The sequence below is a fragment of the Naegleria fowleri genome (genome assembly GCF_008403515.1).
Source record: "Naegleria fowleri strain ATCC 30894 chromosome Unknown tig68, whole genome shotgun sequence".
NCBI classification, from domain to species: Eukaryota; Heterolobosea; class Eutetramitea; order Acrasida; family Naegleriidae; genus Naegleria; species Naegleria fowleri.
Genome location: NW_025408000.1, coordinates 441705 through 462673, shown reverse-complemented (window position 1 = coordinate 462673; position 20969 = coordinate 441705). Strand labels below are relative to the sequence as shown.

General features: G+C 37.1%; 10 protein-coding genes across 10 annotated transcripts; 8 read left to right on the top strand and 2 right to left on the bottom strand.

The window, feature by feature from the left end:
• Nucleotides 1-1576: 1576 nt before the first annotated feature.
• Nucleotides 1577-2886, bottom strand: FDP41_009393 (uncharacterized protein; the record flags this gene model as incomplete). Its single annotated transcript, XM_044713346.1, has 2 exons — nucleotides 1577-1936; nucleotides 2350-2886. The coding sequence occupies 2 exons, from the start codon at nucleotides 2884-2886 to the stop codon at nucleotides 1577-1579; spliced, it is 897 nt and encodes a 298-aa protein (XP_044557204.1).
• A 1057-nt stretch (nucleotides 2887-3943) lies between these two features.
• FDP41_009392 (uncharacterized protein) lies at nucleotides 3944-7950 on the top strand (the record flags this gene model as incomplete). Its single annotated transcript, XM_044713345.1, has 3 exons — nucleotides 3944-4731; nucleotides 4806-5717; nucleotides 5826-7950. 3 exons carry the CDS (start codon nucleotides 3944-3946, stop codon nucleotides 7948-7950), a joined length of 3825 nt encoding a protein of 1274 aa, XP_044557203.1.
• Nucleotides 7951-8091: 141 nt separating this feature from the next.
• FDP41_009391 (uncharacterized protein) lies at nucleotides 8092-9995 on the top strand (the record flags this gene model as incomplete). The annotated part of the gene is made up of 5 exons (XM_044713344.1): nucleotides 8092-8230; nucleotides 8334-8346; nucleotides 8451-9197; nucleotides 9337-9495; nucleotides 9647-9995. The coding sequence occupies 5 exons, from the start codon at nucleotides 8092-8094 to the stop codon at nucleotides 9993-9995; spliced, it is 1407 nt and encodes a 468-aa protein (XP_044557202.1).
• Nucleotides 9996-10093: 98 nt separating this feature from the next.
• On the top strand, nucleotides 10094-11056 carry FDP41_009390 (uncharacterized protein; the record flags this gene model as incomplete). The annotated part of the gene is made up of 3 exons (XM_044713343.1): nucleotides 10094-10669; nucleotides 10793-10871; nucleotides 10968-11056. 3 exons carry the CDS (start codon nucleotides 10094-10096, stop codon nucleotides 11054-11056), a joined length of 744 nt encoding a protein of 247 aa, XP_044557201.1.
• A 214-nt stretch (nucleotides 11057-11270) lies between these two features.
• Nucleotides 11271-14417, top strand: FDP41_009389 (uncharacterized protein; the record flags this gene model as incomplete). The annotated part of the gene is made up of 1 exon (XM_044713341.1): nucleotides 11271-14417. The coding sequence occupies one exon, from the start codon at nucleotides 11271-11273 to the stop codon at nucleotides 14415-14417; it is 3147 nt and encodes a 1048-aa protein (XP_044557200.1).
• Nucleotides 14418-14430: 13 nt separating this feature from the next.
• FDP41_009388 (uncharacterized protein) lies at nucleotides 14431-15612 on the bottom strand (the record flags this gene model as incomplete). The annotated part of the gene is made up of 1 exon (XM_044713340.1): nucleotides 14431-15612. The coding sequence occupies one exon, from the start codon at nucleotides 15610-15612 to the stop codon at nucleotides 14431-14433; it is 1182 nt and encodes a 393-aa protein (XP_044557199.1).
• A 187-nt stretch (nucleotides 15613-15799) lies between these two features.
• Nucleotides 15800-16192, top strand: FDP41_009387 (uncharacterized protein; the record flags this gene model as incomplete). Its single annotated transcript, XM_044713339.1, has 1 exon — nucleotides 15800-16192. The coding sequence occupies one exon, from the start codon at nucleotides 15800-15802 to the stop codon at nucleotides 16190-16192; it is 393 nt and encodes a 130-aa protein (XP_044557198.1).
• A 40-nt stretch (nucleotides 16193-16232) lies between these two features.
• On the top strand, nucleotides 16233-16697 carry FDP41_009386 (uncharacterized protein; the record flags this gene model as incomplete). The annotated part of the gene is made up of 1 exon (XM_044713338.1): nucleotides 16233-16697. The coding sequence occupies one exon, from the start codon at nucleotides 16233-16235 to the stop codon at nucleotides 16695-16697; it is 465 nt and encodes a 154-aa protein (XP_044557197.1).
• A 226-nt stretch (nucleotides 16698-16923) lies between these two features.
• Nucleotides 16924-17556, top strand: FDP41_009385 (uncharacterized protein; the record flags this gene model as incomplete). The annotated part of the gene is made up of 1 exon (XM_044713337.1): nucleotides 16924-17556. The coding sequence occupies one exon, from the start codon at nucleotides 16924-16926 to the stop codon at nucleotides 17554-17556; it is 633 nt and encodes a 210-aa protein (XP_044557196.1).
• Nucleotides 17557-17852: 296 nt separating this feature from the next.
• On the top strand, nucleotides 17853-20967 carry FDP41_009384 (uncharacterized protein; the record flags this gene model as incomplete). The annotated part of the gene is made up of 3 exons (XM_044713336.1): nucleotides 17853-17904; nucleotides 18108-18589; nucleotides 18646-20967. The coding sequence occupies 3 exons, from the start codon at nucleotides 17853-17855 to the stop codon at nucleotides 20965-20967; spliced, it is 2856 nt and encodes a 951-aa protein (XP_044557195.1).
• Nucleotides 20968-20969: the final 2 nt, after the last annotated feature.

Here is a 20969-nt window from a genome sequence, read left to right as displayed (position 1 = left end):
CAAGGTGGACAATTTAGCAAAACAGAGCCTCTCGCAAGATGCAATCTTTGACATCAAACAATTATTTGGTCAGCAACGCTTGTTAACCCACTCTGGAATTATCATTTTCAACCAAAGACAGCTGACCAAGAATCAACATATTCAAAGGATGAAAATCAAAATGCAAAACAATCCAAACCAGCATGATCACTTGAATATTAAATCATGCAACATCAATTATCTGAAAAAGAATATCTCGCCCAACTACAAATATGCAGTGTGGAGAAATATGACAGACTTTCACATCCGACACTTCACAGGTTCCTATCTCCACCACTACATACACGAATGCCCTAGATTAGATTCTGCAAGATTCTTCTGTGAACAGAAGATCTCGTCTCTCATTAACCAACCGTGTACCACCATTCCTCCACGGATACTCGCTTCGACACCCATCAACCCATGTTATATATTCATCACTCTGGCTTCATCCCTCCTTGTAGTGATGCATTTAGGCACATAAAAGAGTTATCTTCCAAATGGTCAGAAATCCAAGTCCTCGTTGCCCTTTTCGTTGGCAAATGCCACAAACTCTACTATCTTGGCAAGAATGCAAATTGACCACACTATTGTGTTGTCAATTAGAATCCCAGCTGGATGTACTTCAATAAATTTTTTTAATTTGGATTTAATTCGGCTCTACAAAATTAAAATGTCACTTGGTGGTGTTTATGTGGTCTCACCTCTCGTGTTTTGTTGTGGCCATGTTTGCAAAAGATTGAATTCACCAATGTTGTGGACAAACTTGAGGGCCTAGATAAAACCTGAACCTGATGAGTGTCTGTCTCGTGGCTTACTGTACATGTGTTTTGAACATTCGACCTTTACTCAATTAATGAATATTCCACTGAGGGCAGGAGATCATTTTGTGGATTTTGTAGTTGCATCTTCTCATGTCTTTAGGTTGACAAATGCTTCAAAGATTATTGCAAGTACATGAAGGCATAATTTTTCACACGACTCGTTTGTTGGCTTTTCCACACAAATGAATCATATACAGATCTTATTCAACAATCTTGAGCTTCTTTTCTTCAAAGGGAATACCAGTCGTAATACAGATTTGTTGGGTGATTCATTTGACGTCCTGTACTGAGAAGTGTAAACCACATGCATTTCCTTAAGATTGAGAGTATGAGACCAAGTGTTTTCAATTACCCAACTGACTTTTTTAATCATATATTTCAGGGGTCCGAGTGTGGAATTTAATAATGAATTCTGAATGAAAGTTAAAATGAGAGCCCATCAAACCTGCAGCAGCAGCGAACAGCCAAAAGAATAGGGCTTACGAAGTATTTACAAGGGGACCTAAGCTTGACGTTTATATTGTTAAGGATTACCATAATTTTTTCAATGCTCTTTTGTTCCTGAGCTATAAGGTTCAGAACGTTTGGTTTACACATTGTCACATATCAATCAGTAATGAAAGTGTAGACTTGATCAATAATGTATTCACAAAAATTAACTGTCAATTGGTTTTGAGTAAAAACAGAAACACGTAAATTGAAGTCATTGATAGGGAGTTCTTGGAGGTGATATCCTAAGTGAGCTGGAGTAAGCTCTTCTTCTTCTTATAGGCATCTTTGCTTATGTATGTCAAACTATTCCACGTGATAGGTTCTGTCTTGATTTCATTTTCATATTTTTTAGCATTTTGTTTCTCAATGTAATCTTTTTTAGCTTTAAAGTCACTAATGGTAAAGAGATGCATGAGTACTTCAGTGACTTTCATTCCAACAAACGTGGGAAAATCCTTAAAGTTGAATTCTCCCATCTTGGTGAGTAAATTGAGAACATTCTCGGCAAAACTTCTCTTTTCAGATTCTTCAATAGGTCGAGTAGTTTTTAAAGTTCCAAAATGAGAAAATTGTCTGAGAATGACCTGAGCTCCATTCAACGACTTTTTATCCAAAAAATAATTGAAATATTTTGTGCATGTTGGCTCAAAGCTCAGAAACTTCCACAACCCTATTTCGGGTTGAAAATTGAAAAATCAAAGCAAGGACTTACCAGCTTTATTTATAACAAGTTGAAGATTGGTAATTTGAAATAAACTCGAGGTGTGTTGTTGAAAAAAGGTTGTGGTGCATGGTGCTACAAGTGTATGAAACCAAGCTGATAGAACAAAATGATTCATACGTTGTGACTGAGTATCGTACAAAAACGGGTATTTACACACTTCAACGAGAGGTTTGAGCCTTTGTTGGTTGTGGTACTGTACCGAGGAGGTGAACACGGTCGTATTCAGGAAGGTAACAAACGAACTTGCTCAAGCATACATTGAGAATTTCCATTCTATTCCTCAACCTGTACGGAAGCCCTGGAAGGAAACCTGAACATTTCCAAAGATTGTCTTAATGTTGAAGTTCGTGGATCTCTCTGTCGTTTCTCAATTTCCATTTCGGCGAAGGCAATGGGATCCCAATCTACTGGTTGTACTCGAATATTGGAAGAGGATATTGAATGCGGTATTTGCGCTTTATGGGAGTTTGAGGAAACATTCGATTGATTCGACCCGGTTTCACTTTCCTTAGAAGACCTTATTTTACCAGTCGAAGATGATGTGTTCTTGTTAGTGCTTACGGAATTTGTTGAGGTCACCCGAATCTGGATCGTTGTTGAATTTTGCTGCGAGGACTCCATTTCTGTAAGGTATCCACCCGTACTATGGCTTGAATTGTAGCCACCATTCGACAGTGTATTGTTGTTGTTGTGGTTATGATGGTGAGTGTTGTTGTTATGATGATGGTCGGAGGCAATGTTTGTCGTTTTGTATAAATTATATTTGGAATTGGGGGAAGTATTTGAGGAATCTGTCGAATATTCCAGGGAGCTACATATTGAGCCCATCTTTTTCGGCTTAGGGTTAATATTAGGGATTTTGTGGTGATGAGGATGAGAGAATTCGTAATGGTTTTTGTTGCTAATTCTCTTCTATTCAGTGAATGGGATTCAACAAGGAAGAAGAGAGAAACCTTAATTCATAGGTCTTTATGCTTTTGAAAGAGTATTGATGATGAGGGTAGGAATGGGCAATTCCACTCAAGCTGTTGAGAGAGCTGCTCTTCCCAGAGAAGGAATATCGACCTATGAGAGCGCCAATAATTCAAAGAGATAAAACACACCAGGTTGTTCGTGTTGGTTGTTTTTTTGTCTGAACACAAAAGGAGAGTGGCGAAAATGGTGGCGCACCACTTCTGAATTCAGAGGATCGCTCAAGGACTATAATTGTAAACACCGTTGTGTGTCGAACATCGCTGGGCAAACCCCGAACCAACAGAGCCATTTTCAACCACTTGGACATGTCTACATGGTAATTCCATAGGATAGATTATTCAAAGAGGATGTGAATTGTTGTCTGCAGGTTGTCAATCTTGTATGAAGTTGTTGCTGGTCACCGTGATACGGCTTTGAAACAAAACAGAAAAAAAGAATGGTTCCGCGATTTGATTTTTCATGCGATGGTCGATGAGAAGCAATCACGAATGACACAAATCGCTCGGCAATAAATCTTTCCGAACTCGCAGCCACATTGAGCATCTTCATCAAAACCTCGAGTTCTTTCGGTCTTGTGTTTCTCCAACGCCACCACTTGCACACCCACAAGCGAGAGTTTCATGTTGTGTTGGGTTTTGTCTCTTTACGAGAGAGAGGCTCATTTTATCTCATCACCAACAGCGCCTTCCGAAATTGAAAGGATGACAACTCACGCATTGAAGGAGAAGCAACACACAGAAGGAACGAACAATTCCCAGGGTGATTGAAAGGGTGAGTAGATCGATCATACACAAAAAATTATTCTTTCTTCCGTGTTTTATCATTGAAAGCAATCTATTGACCAAGAAGAAGCTAAGCAATCTCCTGCATCAACAAGCTTTTGATACGACGATATATAATAATTGAGAGAATGAATCATGATGGTGTAGCAACAGGAAACAATAACACAACTTTCCCTTCTTCCTCTCTGAAACATCAGCAACAACAAGAACAACAAGATAATGGATCGGAGATTCATCATTACCAGCAAGGAGGGCAAACAACACCAATGAATGGAGGCTCTATTCCTACCCTAGCTGCTGCTGCTCCAACAACAATCATTGACCCGACCGAAAGCAGCAATGAACATCCACCCAATGGTCATTCTGCTTCTTCGACAGCACCATCATCATCATCATCATCAACAATCCTCACGAGCAACAGCAAGCTTTACTCTCGGCCTTCACTTGAAAAGAGTGATTGCGAATTTCTCCTCGAATTGGAGACTTGTCTTTCCAACAAACTTTGTGGTATTGATTCTTCTGCAAAAGACTTTCTCACGGATCACGAGGAAATGTTAATCTTGCAAAACGAATCATCATGCTCATTCTCTTCTCCTCTGGAAGAGGTATACGATAGGTTGGGTGATTTTTGTAACGAGTCACTCCAAAAGTATGCACAGAATGAGAGTGCCAAAACCACATCATCCACTTCAGTCACTTCTCTCATCCTGCCAGAAGGAGGGGAAATTGTCACTACCACCACAACAACAACAGCCAACGACAACACCAGAACTCTTGAACACGCATCCAAGTATCTCGAAGAATTGTTCGATGTGATCTGTGAGGACTATCTTTCAACCCAAATTTATGAAGAATTAATTCCCACTAACAGTGATGACAATACAAAGAAAAGGAAAAACCTGGGGAAGGAGTTAAGGTTCATGTACAAAAAAATAGTGCCTTGTCAAGGGATCCAAACAAGCCAACACTTTTGGTTTCTACCTCACTTAGAAAAGCAAAGAGAAAGAAGCCATCAAAAGAAGAGAAAGGAAGTTTTGAAGTTGCTTTTCAAATACATCTGAACAATTTCAATGCTCAATATGTAGTAGAGGAGTTTCAGAATTGTATGAGTTCACATTATCACTTTTCTGACAATAATTCTCTTTTGAAAAATAAGAAAAATTGGATTGACTCATTCGTGATGAATAGGACAGAGTTTAGCAAGCACTTGGAAGATTTCTCGAGAGCAGTCATTCATCAGAGATTGAATGAAACACTTACAGCAAAGTCCTCTCACACATCTAAAGGCGTCACTTCGACTACCACGAGCGGCATCAGTAGTGTCAGTGGAAGGCATTCACGAATGCTGCAACTGGCTCGAGAGGCTTCTGAAAAAATCAACGACAAACATCACAGAGAGAGAAGCGACCGAGAATCCTCCTTGGACGAGCTTTCTTCGGTACTGTCAGACCGATTGGGAGCTTTTTGGAGAAAGCATGAAAAGGAAATTTCAGAAAAGAGAAAACGAAAGAAGAAAGAAGAAGAAGAAAAAGAAGAAGCCTTAAGACAACAAAGAAAATTGAATTTCTTGCTCTCTCAAACAGAGCTCTATTCACATTTCATGTCAAGAAAGGTGTCATCCCTTGATCAAAGTGGCTCTGCTTCTGCATCATCAGAAAATGGTGAGCCATCTTCAAGAGAAAGAGCCTTATTGGCTTCTGAAAAACAGAAACAATACACAATGGACTTTGACGCTGAAACTGGAAAGTATAGAACTCAAATGGAGGAAGATAAAATTGAAACTAGTGAAGATATTCAAGAAGAACCAAATATTTTCAATGGTACTCTTAAGAAATACCAATTGAAGGGTATGAAATGGCTAGTCTCTCTTTATGAACAGGGTATCAATGGTATTCTTGCAGAGTAAGTAGATTGGGTTAATATTGCCAATGATACGACGAAATTATTTACAATTTCTAAATAACCAAAATTCACAAACTAATTCACGCACTTTTCAAACGTCACTCATAGTGAAATGGGTCTAGGTAAAACAATTCAAACAATTGCATTCATTGCATATTTAGCTGAGAAGAAGGGAATTTGGGGCCCTACACTCATTATTACTCCTTCATCAACGCTTCACAATTGGCAACAAGAATTCGAAAAGTTTTGCCCCACACTGCGAGTTCTTCCTTATTGGGGAGCTCTCAAAGAAAGAAAATTATTGAGAAAATATTGGACCAATCCTGACAAGCTTTATCAAAAAGATTCTCCCTTCCATGTCGTTATTTCAAGTTATGGCCTTATTTTGGAAGATGAAAAGTATTTCAAAAAAGTGAAATGGCAATATTTGATACTCGATGAAGCTCATGCTATCAAATCAAGCAAGAGTTTGAGATGGAAGACTTTATTAGGAATGAAGTGTAGAAACAGAATGCTCCTCACAGGTACTCCAATCCAAAACAACATGAAAGAGCTGTGGGCTCTTCTCCACTTTATTATGCCTTCTATCTTTGATTCTCATGAGGAATTTAATGATTGGTTCTCCAAAGATATTGAGTCACATGCCTCTAAGGAACAGGATGCTAAACTGAATGAACAACAACTTGCTCGCTTACACATGATTTTGAAACCGTTCATGTTGAGAAGAGTGAAAAAGGATGTTGAAAGCGAGATGGCACCCAAAACAGAATTGGTTCTACATTGCGGCTTTAGCTCTTTGCAAGCAGACATGTACAAGTACATTAAGGATGAGTTCAAAAAGAACTCTGCCAAAGAAAAGAAAAAGAAGAAAGCAACCAGCACTGCTGATTCTGTGGCAAACAAATCAGCACTCATGAATATTGTGATGCAACTTAAAAAAGCATGCAACCACATTCATTTATTTAAGGAGTTTAGACAAGATGTATTCACTCCTGTTACTTTTTCAGAACACCCAGGACATGTGAAACATGTTCCTGGAAAGATTTATGACGAGTATGAAAATCTGAAAAACCCTATTTCTTTAACACTACCAAAGATAATTTTTAGAGAAATAATGCCAGAAGGATCTCTTGACGAAGAAGCAAAAAGGTTATCTATATTCAAGAGATTTAATTTTTCTCAAGATCCTTCCTATCTTCTTCATACGTATGGAACTTTGTTTTATTATTTGAAAGATTCTTTGTGGAGATTGTACAAGTTACGAAACTTACGTAACCGACTCGTTGAATTTAGAAATAGAAAGAAGACATTCCAATTCTTAATGGACGAGCTTGTTTCTGAACAATTAACTGCTCATATTCAAAGATGTGACATGCTTATCCACAACATTGAAACTCTCTTCCGAAATAATGGAACAGTTATTAGAAAGGTGAAATGTTGTTTTGAGACTGTTATTGCACCACCTATTGAAATACGTTGCTCTGATATTAGTAGCACTTACCATTTGGAGCCTGTAAAAACTACACGATTTATTGACAAGAAATTCTTGCACAGAAATCAATTTGTGTACAACACCTTTGGATCATCCAATGTTGTGTTACCAAACGTGAGCAAGTTGATTGCAGATTCTGGAAAGATGCGAGTATTGGATCAGTTATTGTTCAGGTTAAAGGTAGAAGGACACCGAGTGCTCATCTTTTGTCAAATGACTAAAATGATCGATCTTCTTGAGGAATATATGATTAAGAGAAGATATAGCTATTTTAGATTGGATGGTTCTACAGGAGTGGCAGAGAGAAGAGACATGGTTGATGCATTCCAGAATCAACGAGTGGATCCTGTATTTGTGTTTTTGCTTTCGACCAAAGCAGGTGGATTAGGAATTACTTTGACAGCTGCAGATACAGTTATATTTTATGATAGTGACTGGAACCCTACTCTTGATGCTCAAGCTATGGATCGTGTCCATCGTATTGGTCAAACTAAACCTGTCACCATTTACAGATTAATTACAAAGAATTCAGTTGAGGAACGCATTTTAACAATAGCTAAACAAAAGAGCACTATTCAAGAAACAGTTTATAAGGGTCAATTCAAAATGCAAGACAAAGAGGAAGAGGTTGACAGTTCCGAACTGGATGAAGATGATGACGCAGCAGTTGAATCTGCTGTAGTCGTCGACGATGCAGGTGATTTGGATGAAAAGGAAATCATGTCCCTTATTTTGGATTAATCCACCAAAAGTTCACATTTCACAACAAGTAAAAAAATTGTCAATCACCACCAAATCATGAACGGAACTGTGAGCGATCGTCGAACTAAAATCTTGTGTACCTTAGGTCCCAGTTGCTGTGATCTCGAAACCATCAAGGAGATGATGAAAGCAGGCATGAACGCTGCTCGTTTGAATTTCTCTCATGGCGATCACGAGATACACGCACAGACCATTCAAACCGTACGAAGAGCAGCTCGTGAATTGAACATTCCGTTTGCCATTGTTCAGGATTTGCAAGGTGAGTGGGATCAATGATGATGGTAATGATGATCGATCGTGTGTGTGTATACATTTTAATTTGTAAAATCTTGTGATCCTTGTTGATGACACCATAATATTAGGTCCAAAAATTAGGTAAGTACCATTTGATCCAATTGAATTGTTGAATCATTCAACTCGAAATATCCATCATGAATGTTGATCCATCAATGCCTTTTGGTTTTTGTTAAACTTTCAAGAATTGGACGTCTTGCAAAACCCTTCATCATTCAAGAAGGAGAAGAAATCATCATCACCACTGACAAGAATGTGGTTCCCACTGGCGAAGATAATGAAGAAAGACCTCGAAAAGTCTCCACTTCGTATCCACATCTCGCCAAAGACTGTCGTGTCGGTTCTCGTCTCATGATCGACGATGGTTATTTGGAAGTGGTGGTCTTGGAAAAAAATTCTGAAGAGACTGAATTGAAATGTCGAGTCGTGACAGGTGGTCTATTGAATCAAAAGAAAGGAATTAATTTGGCCGATGAAGGAGCCACCATTTCAGCTCCTGCATTGACTGAGAAGGATATTGATGATCTCGAATTTGGAATGAAGTGTGGTGAAATTGATTATGTGTGTTTGAGTTTTGTTCGATCCTCTCAAGATATTGTCGATGCGAGACAATTAATGATGAAATTTGCAGGAAAAACAGTTCCAATTATTGCAAAAATTGAGAGAATTGAAGCCATTCGAAATATTGATAGTATTATTAAGGAATGTGATGGAATTATGGTTGCAAGAGGAGATTTGATGATTGAAACTCGTTTTGATGAATTGCCCATTCTTCAAAAAGATTTAATTGAGAGATCATCAAAGGCTGGAAAAGTGGACATTACAGCAACTCAAATGTTGCAAAGTATGGTGGATAACAAAATTCCAACAAGAGCTGAAGTGACAGATGTGGCAAATTCAATTTTTGATGGCACTGATGTGACCATGTTAAGGTAAGATTTTTTCTGTTTTCACACACTTGAATTCAATGATATGAAATGATTGAAAATAATAATGATTGTGTGTACTGAAAATATTGATTGATGGATATATGTGTTGGTACTGAATATACTTTAAATTTCATTCTTCAAGTAATGAAACGGCTACAGGAAAACATCCTATCTTGGCTGTTAAAACCATGAGCACCATTGTGAGAACTGCTGATTTGAATTGTGAACGATTTGGAAGATTATCAGCACATGAAGATGAATTTGATAGTCTTGCTGCGGATTCTATTGATATTGCAACATGGTAGGTGATAGATGACAATTATTATTTTCGAGTGTCTCTTATACTGTGACATGAATCGCCACGTCTCTCACTGCTGTGACATATCACGTCTCTGCCAAATTTAAATGACATGCTCCATGACCGAATCCTACGCTTTTGATCACTTGTTCAGCATGGCTGCTGCTGCCATTTCTAAAAAGCACACTTCTCTTAAAGTGGTGTGTTGCATTACTCACTCTGGTCGAAGTGCATTCAATATTTCACAATTCAGACCGAGTGTTCCAATTATTGCACTCACCGATCAAGTTGGGACCTACAATCGTTTGTGTTTAGGTTGGGGAATTACTCCTGTCTTGATTAAGAAACCAGTTTCAGAATATACGAGTAGTGAGGAATTGTGTTCACAGTATTTGAAAGAAAATGGTTTTGCAAAGAGCGGAGATTTGATTGTCATGGTATTGGGTGCAGAAACTATTAATCATCAAGCTCATACTGTACGATTGGTGAAATTGACTCAATAAATCTTAAATCTCCGTATCACAGGATGACCGTTTGAATTAAAGGGCCATTTAATGTTCCAGTGCAGGCTAGAATTGTTTTACAACAACAACACAAAAAAATGTTTCCTAACGATCGACCCACTTTTCCACAACCACCACTACAACTAGGCTCATCATCGGAGAGAAATGATTCATCGATACGTTCCAATCTTCCTAGAGAAGCCTCCATCAAAGTTCGGAAAACGGAATACAAGCAAGTGTTGAAAGCAAGAGCCATGGAGAATTTAAAAGACAAGAGAAAGCTTTTGAGAGATCAAGTTCGGGATCCATTTGCTGCTCATCATCAAGTCGGATCATCATCATCTTTAGAATTTAATCCCTATGATGAATATATGAATGCTTGTCGGTTGGAATTGGAACGATTGATGGCAGAGGATAAAGGCTCAATGACTGATGATGAATATAATGAATTATTGTGGGAATTACAACAAGAAATTGAAAATGAATTTCAAGAAGAAGATGAAGAACAATTACGTGAATATGAAGAACAACAACGACTTGAAGCACAAGATATGGATGAATTAATTAATTTCTATGAAAAGTCCGTATTTCTATGCCCTGTGTGTAAGAAAAATAACCTTCACGAAACCAAACACTCGCTTTGTTGCAAGTGTGGTCTTCGTATTCCAACATCTGTTCGTTTTTATTTATTATTCTTCAATTATATTTATAATAATAATTATTTATCATTCTTCAATCATGATGCGACAATCTTTGTTGAAATTGGTAAATTTATTTTGAAATTAATGCAATTACAGCTCAATGGATTGTCAGTAAAATTCGTGAGTCAACAAGTAATTGACTGCTATGGAGAGCACAAGTTGCAGTGTAATAAGGGTATGTTTTGTGACTCAAGCTCAGTATTTTGGAGAATTTTGAATTGATGTGTGAATCACAATGTGGTGATAATCTTGACGTTTTGTTTCATTTCAGAACCAAAAGTGTTAGCTGAACAACGAGCAGGTATGACCTTTGTGACACTACGATGTGACCATTGTGACTTTTTAGAAATCATTGTTTAATGCCAATACCACCACTCTTCATCAGAAATGAACGAACGTGTATTCAATCCAATTTCCTTCCCATCAGCCACGATTAAAAATCCGACTTCAAAAAAATAGTGAATCCTGGAGTTCAATTTTTTCACACACACACAGACTCCTCACTCTCATCACATAGACACCTGCTCGTCCAGCAGTGGTAATACCATCATCATCATCACAAAGAAATACTCATATGACAGATCACTTACTACCATCTCTCGAACAAATTCAATTGGTTCTCCTCAACACTTTCAATCCGAACCGAAATCATCAATTAGAAGCAGAAAAATTCCTCAATGATTGGAAGCACGTCAAGGGATTCCCAAGTTCCATCTTCCAATTAATTTTACAATCACAACAAGACTCCTCCTCACAACAATCTCTATACATTCAACAGGCTGGAGTTATCTTTTTGAAGAATCTTGTTGTGAAACATTATGATACATCTCGGAGAAGTTTAATTGATGAATTTGATGATGATGATGACACGACTCATGTAGATTCAAACTCTCTTCCTCCCATTCCTGAAATGCATCCCGAAGACAAACAATTTTTGAGAGAAAACATTTTACGAGCCATGATTCACTCTCCACACATTGTTCAGAATCAATTGTGTCTCATTTATCAAGTCATTGTCTATTCGGATTATCCTGTGAATTGGATAAATCTCGTGGATGAGATTATTAACATGCTGAGGTCGAATGGAGCGAATTGTGTCTATGCGGCGCTATTGGCATTGCATGGATTATTGAAACGATACAAGAATGCTCCTGGAGAACATTATCGAATTGCTGTGAATGACATTGTGGAAAGAACTTTTGATATTATCACTGGATTATTCCAATATTTGTTGAGTCAAAATACGGATGAATTTGCAACCATGAGAACATTGATTACAAAAATTGTTTGGTGTTCATTTTCTCTTGGAACTCCTCAATACTATTATTTGGAAGTGAAGGAAGGAAAATTTGATCGATTTAACAAATTGTTGGAAATGTTTTTGGAATGTTACAAAATTGAAGTTCCACCACACAACATTGAAAATGTTGACAATCCACATTGGAAGGTTAAGAAATGGGTTGGTCATTTTGCGTATCGACTTCTCATTACATCTTCTACACTCGAAACAAGGGAAGTTTCTCAAGAAGAAATTGTTATTGCTCAATACTTTGTTTCACAGTGGTCTGTGAAATTCTTGGAATTGTTCTTGCAATTGATTCAATTCAATCTTAAGGGAGCTTTTGTGCCATATCGTATTGTGACTCTTTCATTTAGATATTTAGATGCTTGTGTGGCAAATCCTGATGTTTACAAGCATGCAGTTGCACCAAGACTACAATCATTGATTGTTGATTATATTTTCCCTTATTTGACTTTTACTTCACAAGATGCAGAATTGTGGGAATATGATCCTCAAGAGTGGCTTCGAATTGGTTATGACTTGGTTGAAGATTTGTGGAATACCAGAATGAATGCAATGGGTACTTTGTCAAGTTTGTTAAAAGTCCGCCGAAAAGACGCATTTCCCATCTATCTTCAATATGTGACACAAGTGTTGACCAGCTACGCCGATAACACCAATGTCAATCCACAACTCAAAGATGGTATTTTGTATTCCATTGGTAACATGAAACAACTCTTCTTGAAAAATAACATGACCAAAGATAAGCTTGAAGAACTCCTCCTCATGTTTGTCTTCCCAGAATTCAAGAATGAGAAATGCCCATATTTAAGAGCAAGAGCTTGTTGGATGCTTGGATGTTTTGCAGATGCACCTTTCAAAAATCCAGAAACTCCTGTTCAAGGAATGCAACTCATTCTTGATTGTCTTAAAGACAAGCAAATTCCAGTTCGAGTTCAAGCAGGTTTAGGATTGAGTTGGCTTTTGCGTTTGGAATCTGCTACCCAATATGTGAGACCAATTCTTCCACAATTATTAGATGTCTATATGAATATTATGAGTGAAATGGAACACTCCACTGTGGTACAAAGTATTGAACTGCTTGTTGATGCATTTGCTGAAGAAATGGAACCTTATGCTGTGAATATTTGTGGTCGAATGGCTGCTGCTTTTATTCGACTTTTTGAAGAAGATGACAATGATTTGGATAATGCTGAAGAAGATATTCTCATGGATAATTGTATTCACACCATCATGACATTGTTGGAATCTTTTAGAAACAAGCCAAGAGTTTATAGACAATTAGAGCCAGTGTTATTGCCACTCATTGTCAAGATTTTGGAATCTCCTGATGAAGGTTATGACTTTGTAGAACCTGCTATGGACATGTTGGTCTATGTCACTTATCATTGTGATGGATCTATTTCAGAAAATTGTTGGAATTTGTTACCAACGATTTACAATGCATTTAGTGGATGGGCTTATGATTTTATTGGATATCTTGTTGCTCCATTGGATAATTATATTTCAATGGATACTCAAAAGTTTTTATCAAATCCAGATCATGTCACAATGGTCTATCATTTGTGTGCTAAACATCTGGCCAAAGGTGCGGAGACTGTTGAAAAAGAAGCACAAGGAGCTTGCAAGATTCTGTCATGCATGCTTCAACATTGCAGAGGAGCTATTGATAATGAAATTCCAAAATATTTAGAAATGGTCATGTGTCAAATTGATTTGGCAGAGACACCTGCATTTATTGTTTTATTGTTGGAAGTGTTTGCTGATGCTATTATTTATAATATGGAACTTGCACTCAGTTATGTGGAATCCAAGCAATTTACTTTGAAATTATTTACCAAATGGTTCCAAAATTTACCTAATTTCAAACGGATTTATGATAAGAAGGTTGCAGTTCTTGCATTTTCAAATATCATTGGATATGCCAATTTTGCTAATTTACCAAAACCACTCCAAGATAATATTTCACACATTGTGAGTGCTTGTGTCAAGCTACTTTTGGAAATTAATGAATTGAAACAAAAAGTTGGAGAACAAAATCAAAACGGTGCAGAGGAAAATGCTTATTATGATGATTATGACTCTGAAGAAGATGAATATAATGATGGAAATGGTCAAACATCCAAACAATTGAGTCTCTCTGTAGATGCATTGAAACAAGATACTAATTTAAAGAGAATTGTAGAAGCTCTTACAAACTCGGCCTATGATGCTCAAGCCGATGATGAAATTGATGAAATGGAAGTCTTTGATTCTCCTATTGACAAGTATGACGAAAAAGTTTATTTTGGAAAGGCCATGATTGTCTTCTCATCAAATTCTGCCTCTCTGTTCCAGAAAGTCATTTCGCAATCGAGCGAAGAAGATAAGAATGCATTACAACAACTCATGAACCATGCAGCTCAGCAATCAATGTAATCAGCACATCTCATTACAACAATCTCAAATAAAAGGAGTCATCTAAGCCTGGTTCTGTTAAGCCCAAATAAGCATCATGATAACAATAGTGCATTCTCGCTCGATATAATTCATCACTATAACCATTGCATTTAAGAGCTTCCATCTCAAGTTCTTGCTGCAAACTGTAATGTGTGTATAATAATGCCAATCCATTATTCTTCACTGCTTCAAACATGACTTCCTTGTCGGATTGAAATTCAAAAAGAGTCTTTCTATAGGATACAACAATGGGAATATAATTGAGTTTGACAGCCTGCAAAATAAATTCTTTGTCAAGTGCAATTTGTTTTGGAATATAGATGAGAAGGCCACATTTTCCGCATTTCACAACTTCTAACAAGAATTGTTTGTCATTCAAAAGGTCTTGAGATATGGAATACAATGAAACACCATGTCTGATCGCTTCTAATACCATTTCTTGGTCACCTTTCATCATTTCACTTGCGTACTCGAGAGAATAACCATATCGTCTTACAGCTGTCAATACCACTTCCTTATCATTCTTCAATTCATCAGAGGCATATTGAAGAGAAGATCCATGTTGATTGATAGCATTTAACACAAGTTCTTTGTCTCTCTTCAACACAGAAGAGACATATTTCAATGCATAGCCACACTGTTGAACAGCCATCAATGCAATTTCTCGATCATTCTTCAAATCATCAGATGAAAATTCAAGTGACAAACCATCATTTTTGACTGCATTCAAAACAATTTCTCGATCATTCTTGAGTTCATCACTTGCAAATTCAAGTGTCCTCCCATATTCTCCAACAAGTTTCATCATGATTTCTTTTTGTGAAAAATCAAAAGAGGTGCAATGAGAAAATTCTGGAAATATTAATTTCAAAATTTTCAACATGAATCCAGAATCTGACAATAATTGTTTTAGAACGAATTGAAGAGCTTTCTTATTTTGTTTGATTGCTTCCAATACAATTTCCTTATCTGATTCTAAAAAACTATAAATACAGCGTAGAGCTTCCTTCTTATTTTGTTTGATTGCTTCTAACAAAATTTCCTTGTCTAATTTCAAATGTTCGTCAGCCCAATTTAATGCTGTTGCATTTTGTTTGACAGCTAAAACAATTTCTCTGTCTTTTGTAAAATTAAAAGGTGCGAATTGTAGAGCCAATCCATTCTGTTGAACCATCTTCAAAGCAAATTCCTTGGAGACTTTGATGGTGAATCAAATTTCCAAGCCTCTGGGAACTGCTTGACAGCTGTCAAAATCAACTCCTTGTCATTCCAAATGTTGTCGGAAAACGAAATTCATCTCCTTTGTGTTGAAGCACTTCCAACACAAACTCTCGATCTTGTTTTAATTGTTTTGTGAATTCATGTTGACAATTTTCAAATTAATATTTCCAGAATTTTCTCATTTGAACTCTTTTGATTATTCACAAAAAGAAATTGTATTTAGACTTGTTCACGAATATGGATGGTTACTTACATTGGTAAGTGATGAACTCAAGAATGATCGAGATGTTGTTTTGAATGCAGTCAGAAATCATGGATTCTCACTTGAATATGCTTCAAGTGATTTGAAGAATGATCGAGAAATTGCATTAGCTGCTGTTAAACAGAATGCCAACGCATTGAAATTTGTTTCTGATGAATTGAAGGGAGACAAACAAGTGGTTTTAAATGCTGTCAATCAATTTGGATATATTCTTGAATGGGCATCTGATGGATTGAAGAATGATAAAGAAGTCGTATTAAATAATAAATAAATAATAAAATGGCAATGCTCTTCGATTTGCATCAGATGTAATGAAACACGACAGAGAAATTGTATTGGCAGCTGTACAAGAGAATGGTTTTGCTCTCGAGTATGTAGGTGAAAGGATGAGAAATGACAAAGAGATTGTTTTAGAAGCTGTCAAACGAACATCTCAGCCATTAGAATGTGCATCTCAAGATCTTTTGAATGACAAAGAATTCTTATTAGAAGTTGTGAGATGTGGAAATAATGGAATTCTCAACTATTTGCCAAATGATATTGCTTTTGACAAAGAATTTGTATTACAAGCAATCAAACTCAACAGTTTTTGTATTGGATCGTATGGATTTGCCCATTTTATACCACCCTCATTGGCTCATATTGTATCAGATAAGGAACGCGACATGTTAGAAGTAGTGAAGAATAAGCTCTTAAGTGCAATGGTTATGTTTTGGAATATAGTGATGAATTATATCGAGCGAGAATGCACTATTGTTATCATGATGCTTATTTGAGAAATTAACAAGTTGTCTCAAATCGGACGGGATGATATAGCACTAGTCATTCATTTTCATAAACTCATCACAGTAAATTGTGTTTCTATCATTGTTCTTGGTTGTCTGAATGAATGATCTATCGTGCTTTCTATGACGATGTGATTTTGGACGGAGCAGAAAATCATTGTGAAAAAATTTTATTGAAAGTTTGATTGAACTAAAGTGGGATCGTCATTGTGAAAAAATGCAATTCGAGGAAACAAAAGATGGCAAAACCAAACAAACGTCGCTCAATTTTACCAATATTCGATCGTTGGTGAGAGAAGTGATTTTCCGAATGTTGAATGCATCGTCAACTACGACCATGTCACAGCGTCCATCTTCCGAACAAATACGATCATCCTCCATTTCGGTGGAACCACTATCATCATCATCATCATTAACCATTTCCAATCAAGACAAAGCTCTCATTGAGCAATTATTTGGTCCCTCAAAAATTCAAAACAACACTCACCGACTACAATTGAAGAAAGAACAATTGGAAAAAGAATTAGAAAAGAATCGACACGAATTGCTGGCGAAAGGTAAAAGAAATTTTAATATTGTGGAGTTGCATCGGAAACATGGTGGTTCGAGTGTTGTGTTTTCTGGGCCAAGAAATCAACATCCCATTCTGATGAATGGTGGAAGTATTGAAATGCACACCTTGTCTGCTTGTTCAGTGTCGTCTTGTTCGGAACTCCAACACGATCTGTTGGCAGCATGCTGTACAATTAATATTGCAAGTAATTCTCTGGGATTTGGTAAAAACATTGTATTTGAAGTAATTGTTAGAATTTTGACATTTCTCATTAGCCTTCTGTTACACTCTCGATAAACACTTAGCCTCAATGTCACACAGCTAACTCGAGTGTTTGGCAAGAACAAGAACAATACCTCTGAGAAAGTGAAAGCGTTCAAATTTTCTCAATTTCCACATATACCTCTCACTTAAAAATAGATGACAAGGAAGAATGACCCTCCTCTGTCGTTGAATTGATTGCAAGATGATGATTCAGTTCAGAGGGTTTTTCAACAAAAGAACAAGGACAACTGGCCAGCAAATGCATCAAGAAATTGAATCAAATGAAAATGTGTGGTGTAACACACAAGAATAAAAATTGAATTGAAAAAATGGCACAATACCTCACCACAAAAGCTGAGAATGTTCTCAAGCGAACAGCTGGTATGTTGTTGAATCATCATCACGAGCATTCTTTAGTACTGACAATGATTAATTATTACTATTATTATTTGCACTGTAAAATGGAATGATTTATTGTTATTATTATTATTATTTTAATCATCATCGTATCCTTTTGGCACACTACCATCAACCTGGTGTTTTATGTATTGATGTATACCTTCACTATATCACGTACACAATAGATTACATTCAATCCGACCAATTAAACATGGCCTTCTTGGAGCTGGGTACAATTGTATCTAAATTTGGTCGTCAAATTAAAACCTGGCACGAAATTTATGAAGATGTTGCCAAACGATTCGTCAAAGTCGCTGTAGAGTTGAGAAAGGGACCGGAAATCAAGTCCATTCTCTCGTCCTACCGAAATTTGTGTCAAGCCAGTGAACTTAAATCATTTGCCAATGTTGTTCTCTTATATTTGGACCAAGCAGAGAAGCGTGCCCAAAAGGCAATTGAAAAGTCAAAGAGTAAATCGCTTGCTCTTGATTTGGAGAATGAAATCCCAGAAAACGTTTTACTTAGCGATGTTTCCGGTGAAGATTTGAAAGATAGAACAGACCGCGAATTTGTTACTCCATGGATGAGATTCTTATGGGAAACCTACAGAGTCGTCTTGGAGCTTTTGAAGACTACAAAGGAACCACAACTTGAGGCCGTTTATCACGTAAGTAATAACTTTCCGCTTGATGTTAAATTAACTTTCGAATTATCTCTTTTTAGGAAACTTGTAAAAGAGCATTTGAATTCTGTCTTAAATACGAGAGAAAGAATGAATTCAAGAGACTTTCAGACCTTTTACGTACTCACGTGAAGGGAATTGACTTGTCATCCTATGAAAGCATTGAACACTATCTTTCTGCTCGCTTTTTCCAATTAACAGTTGCCATTAAACTTGATTTGTGGCAAGATGCATTCAAGAGCATTGAAGATATTTACTATTTGATTTCAACCTCAAAAGATGTTATTATTCCTGCTGAACAACTTTTGAATTATTATGAGCAATTAACCAAAATCTTCTGGAACTCGAAACACTATATCCTTCATGCCTATGCTCAATACAAGGCTTTTGGTATTAACAGAATTATTGCTGACCCAGCCAAGTTGCAAGAATCAGCCACTAATTTATTACTTTCCACTCTCACTACTCCATCCAACGATCAGCTAGAGACCGTTCCGACAGACTTTGTTTCTGTGAGAAATGAAAGAAGATTGGTCACTCTTTTGGGATTGAGTGCACCTCCAAGCAAACAACTTCTTGTTTCAGAACTGGCAGCTAAGAATGTTACACAATTGATATATCCTGAATTGAAGGATCTCTACAAAATCTTTGAGGTTGATTTCAATCCACTCAAGATGTGTGAAAGAATGAAGCCAATCTTAGAATTTGTTAAGTCTAGAGAGGACTTGGCAGTCTACAATGAACCACTCAAGCAAATGACTGTTACAAAGTTGTTGGAACAACTCTCCAAGGCCTTCCAAACCATCAAGATTGAAACCGTTGCAAAGCTTGCAGACTTTGTGAGCCTTATTCAACTTGAAAAGATTCTTGTTCACAACGCTAGTTTAGGCAAAATACAAGCAAACATTGATCATGGCAAGGGTGTATTAATCTTTGGTAAATCTCCAAAATCGTTTGATGCCAGTGACATTCAAAAACAAATCTCTGCATTTGGAAAGAGAATTCATGATGTTGTGGACTTGATCCATCCTGAAAGAAAGAAAGAGAAGGAAGAGAGACGAAAGAAGCTCATTTCTGAAATTTCTAAGAAGATTTCTCCAGAAATTGAACAAATTTCCTTCAGAAATGACTTTATTCGAATGAAGAAGTTATGGTACGAGCAAGAGCAAAAGAGAGCTTTGGAAAAGGCTGAAGAAAGAAAGATTGAGTTAGTCAGATTGGCAGAATTAGAAGAAGAAAGATTGGCTCAACTCGAGGCTAAGAACAGAGAAGAAGAAAAGAAGAGAAGAGAAAAGAAGCTTGCTGAAGAAAAGAGAAAGAAGGAAATTATTGATCAAATCACAAACAACAATGTTAAAGCACAACAAGATTTGCTCAAGATTGCTAACAAGTCTTTGAAAAAGAAGATTACTTCATTGCTTGAATTGGATATTGATGACATTATTGAGTTGAAGAGAGGTGAAATTCAACGCGAAAAGAAGGAAAAGGAGAAGAAGCTTTTCGAAAAGGCAAAGGCATTGGATTACTTGGAAATCACTCGTCGTGAGATTGAACTGCCACTCTTCGATGAATACAATAAGAAACAACAAGCTTTGAACAAGGAAGCATTCGAAAATTATTTGAACAAACAAAATCAAGATCTCCAAAAGGAATTGACTGAAATGAAACAAAAGAAGCAAGAATTTAGCAAATACTTTGCTGATCAAAAGACATTCTTGGATAAGTTTGTATTGAAGGCAAGAAGAGAAGAGTATGAGAAATTAAAACAAGAACAAGACGAAAGAAAGAGAGTAAAGAAGGAACAATGGGAAGCCAAACGCAAAGCCCTCTTGGAAGAAAGAGAGAGAAAGAGAAAGGAAGAAGAAGAGAAGAGAAAGAGAGAAGAAGAAGAAAGAGAGAAGAAGAGAAAGGAGGAAGAGGAACAAAGAAAGAAGAGAGAAGAAGAAAGGGAAAGAGAGCGTAAGAAGAGAGAAGAACAAGAAGAAATTCAGCGTAAAAAGGAGGAAGAGTACTACAGAAAACAAAAAGAAAAAGAAATGGAACTTGATAAAAAGCTCAAGGAGCAACAACCTCAAACACCCCAACCAACAAAGGGTAGATGGGACAACTTGGATACTGAAACCTCGTCTCCATTTGGAAAGTCAGACAAACGTGGTGGATTTGGCAGTGGCGGTTTTGGAGGTTTTGGTGGAGGTGGTAGAGGTGGCCGTGGTGGATTTGGTGGTAGCAGCAGAGGAGGTGATAGCGGTCGTGATAGTGGTCGTGATGGTGGTCGTGGTAGTTCAAGTGGAGGTGACGATGCCTTTTCAGCATTCTCTTCTTCTAAGGGAGGCCGTGGAGGCAGAGGTGGCTCAAGACAATAAGC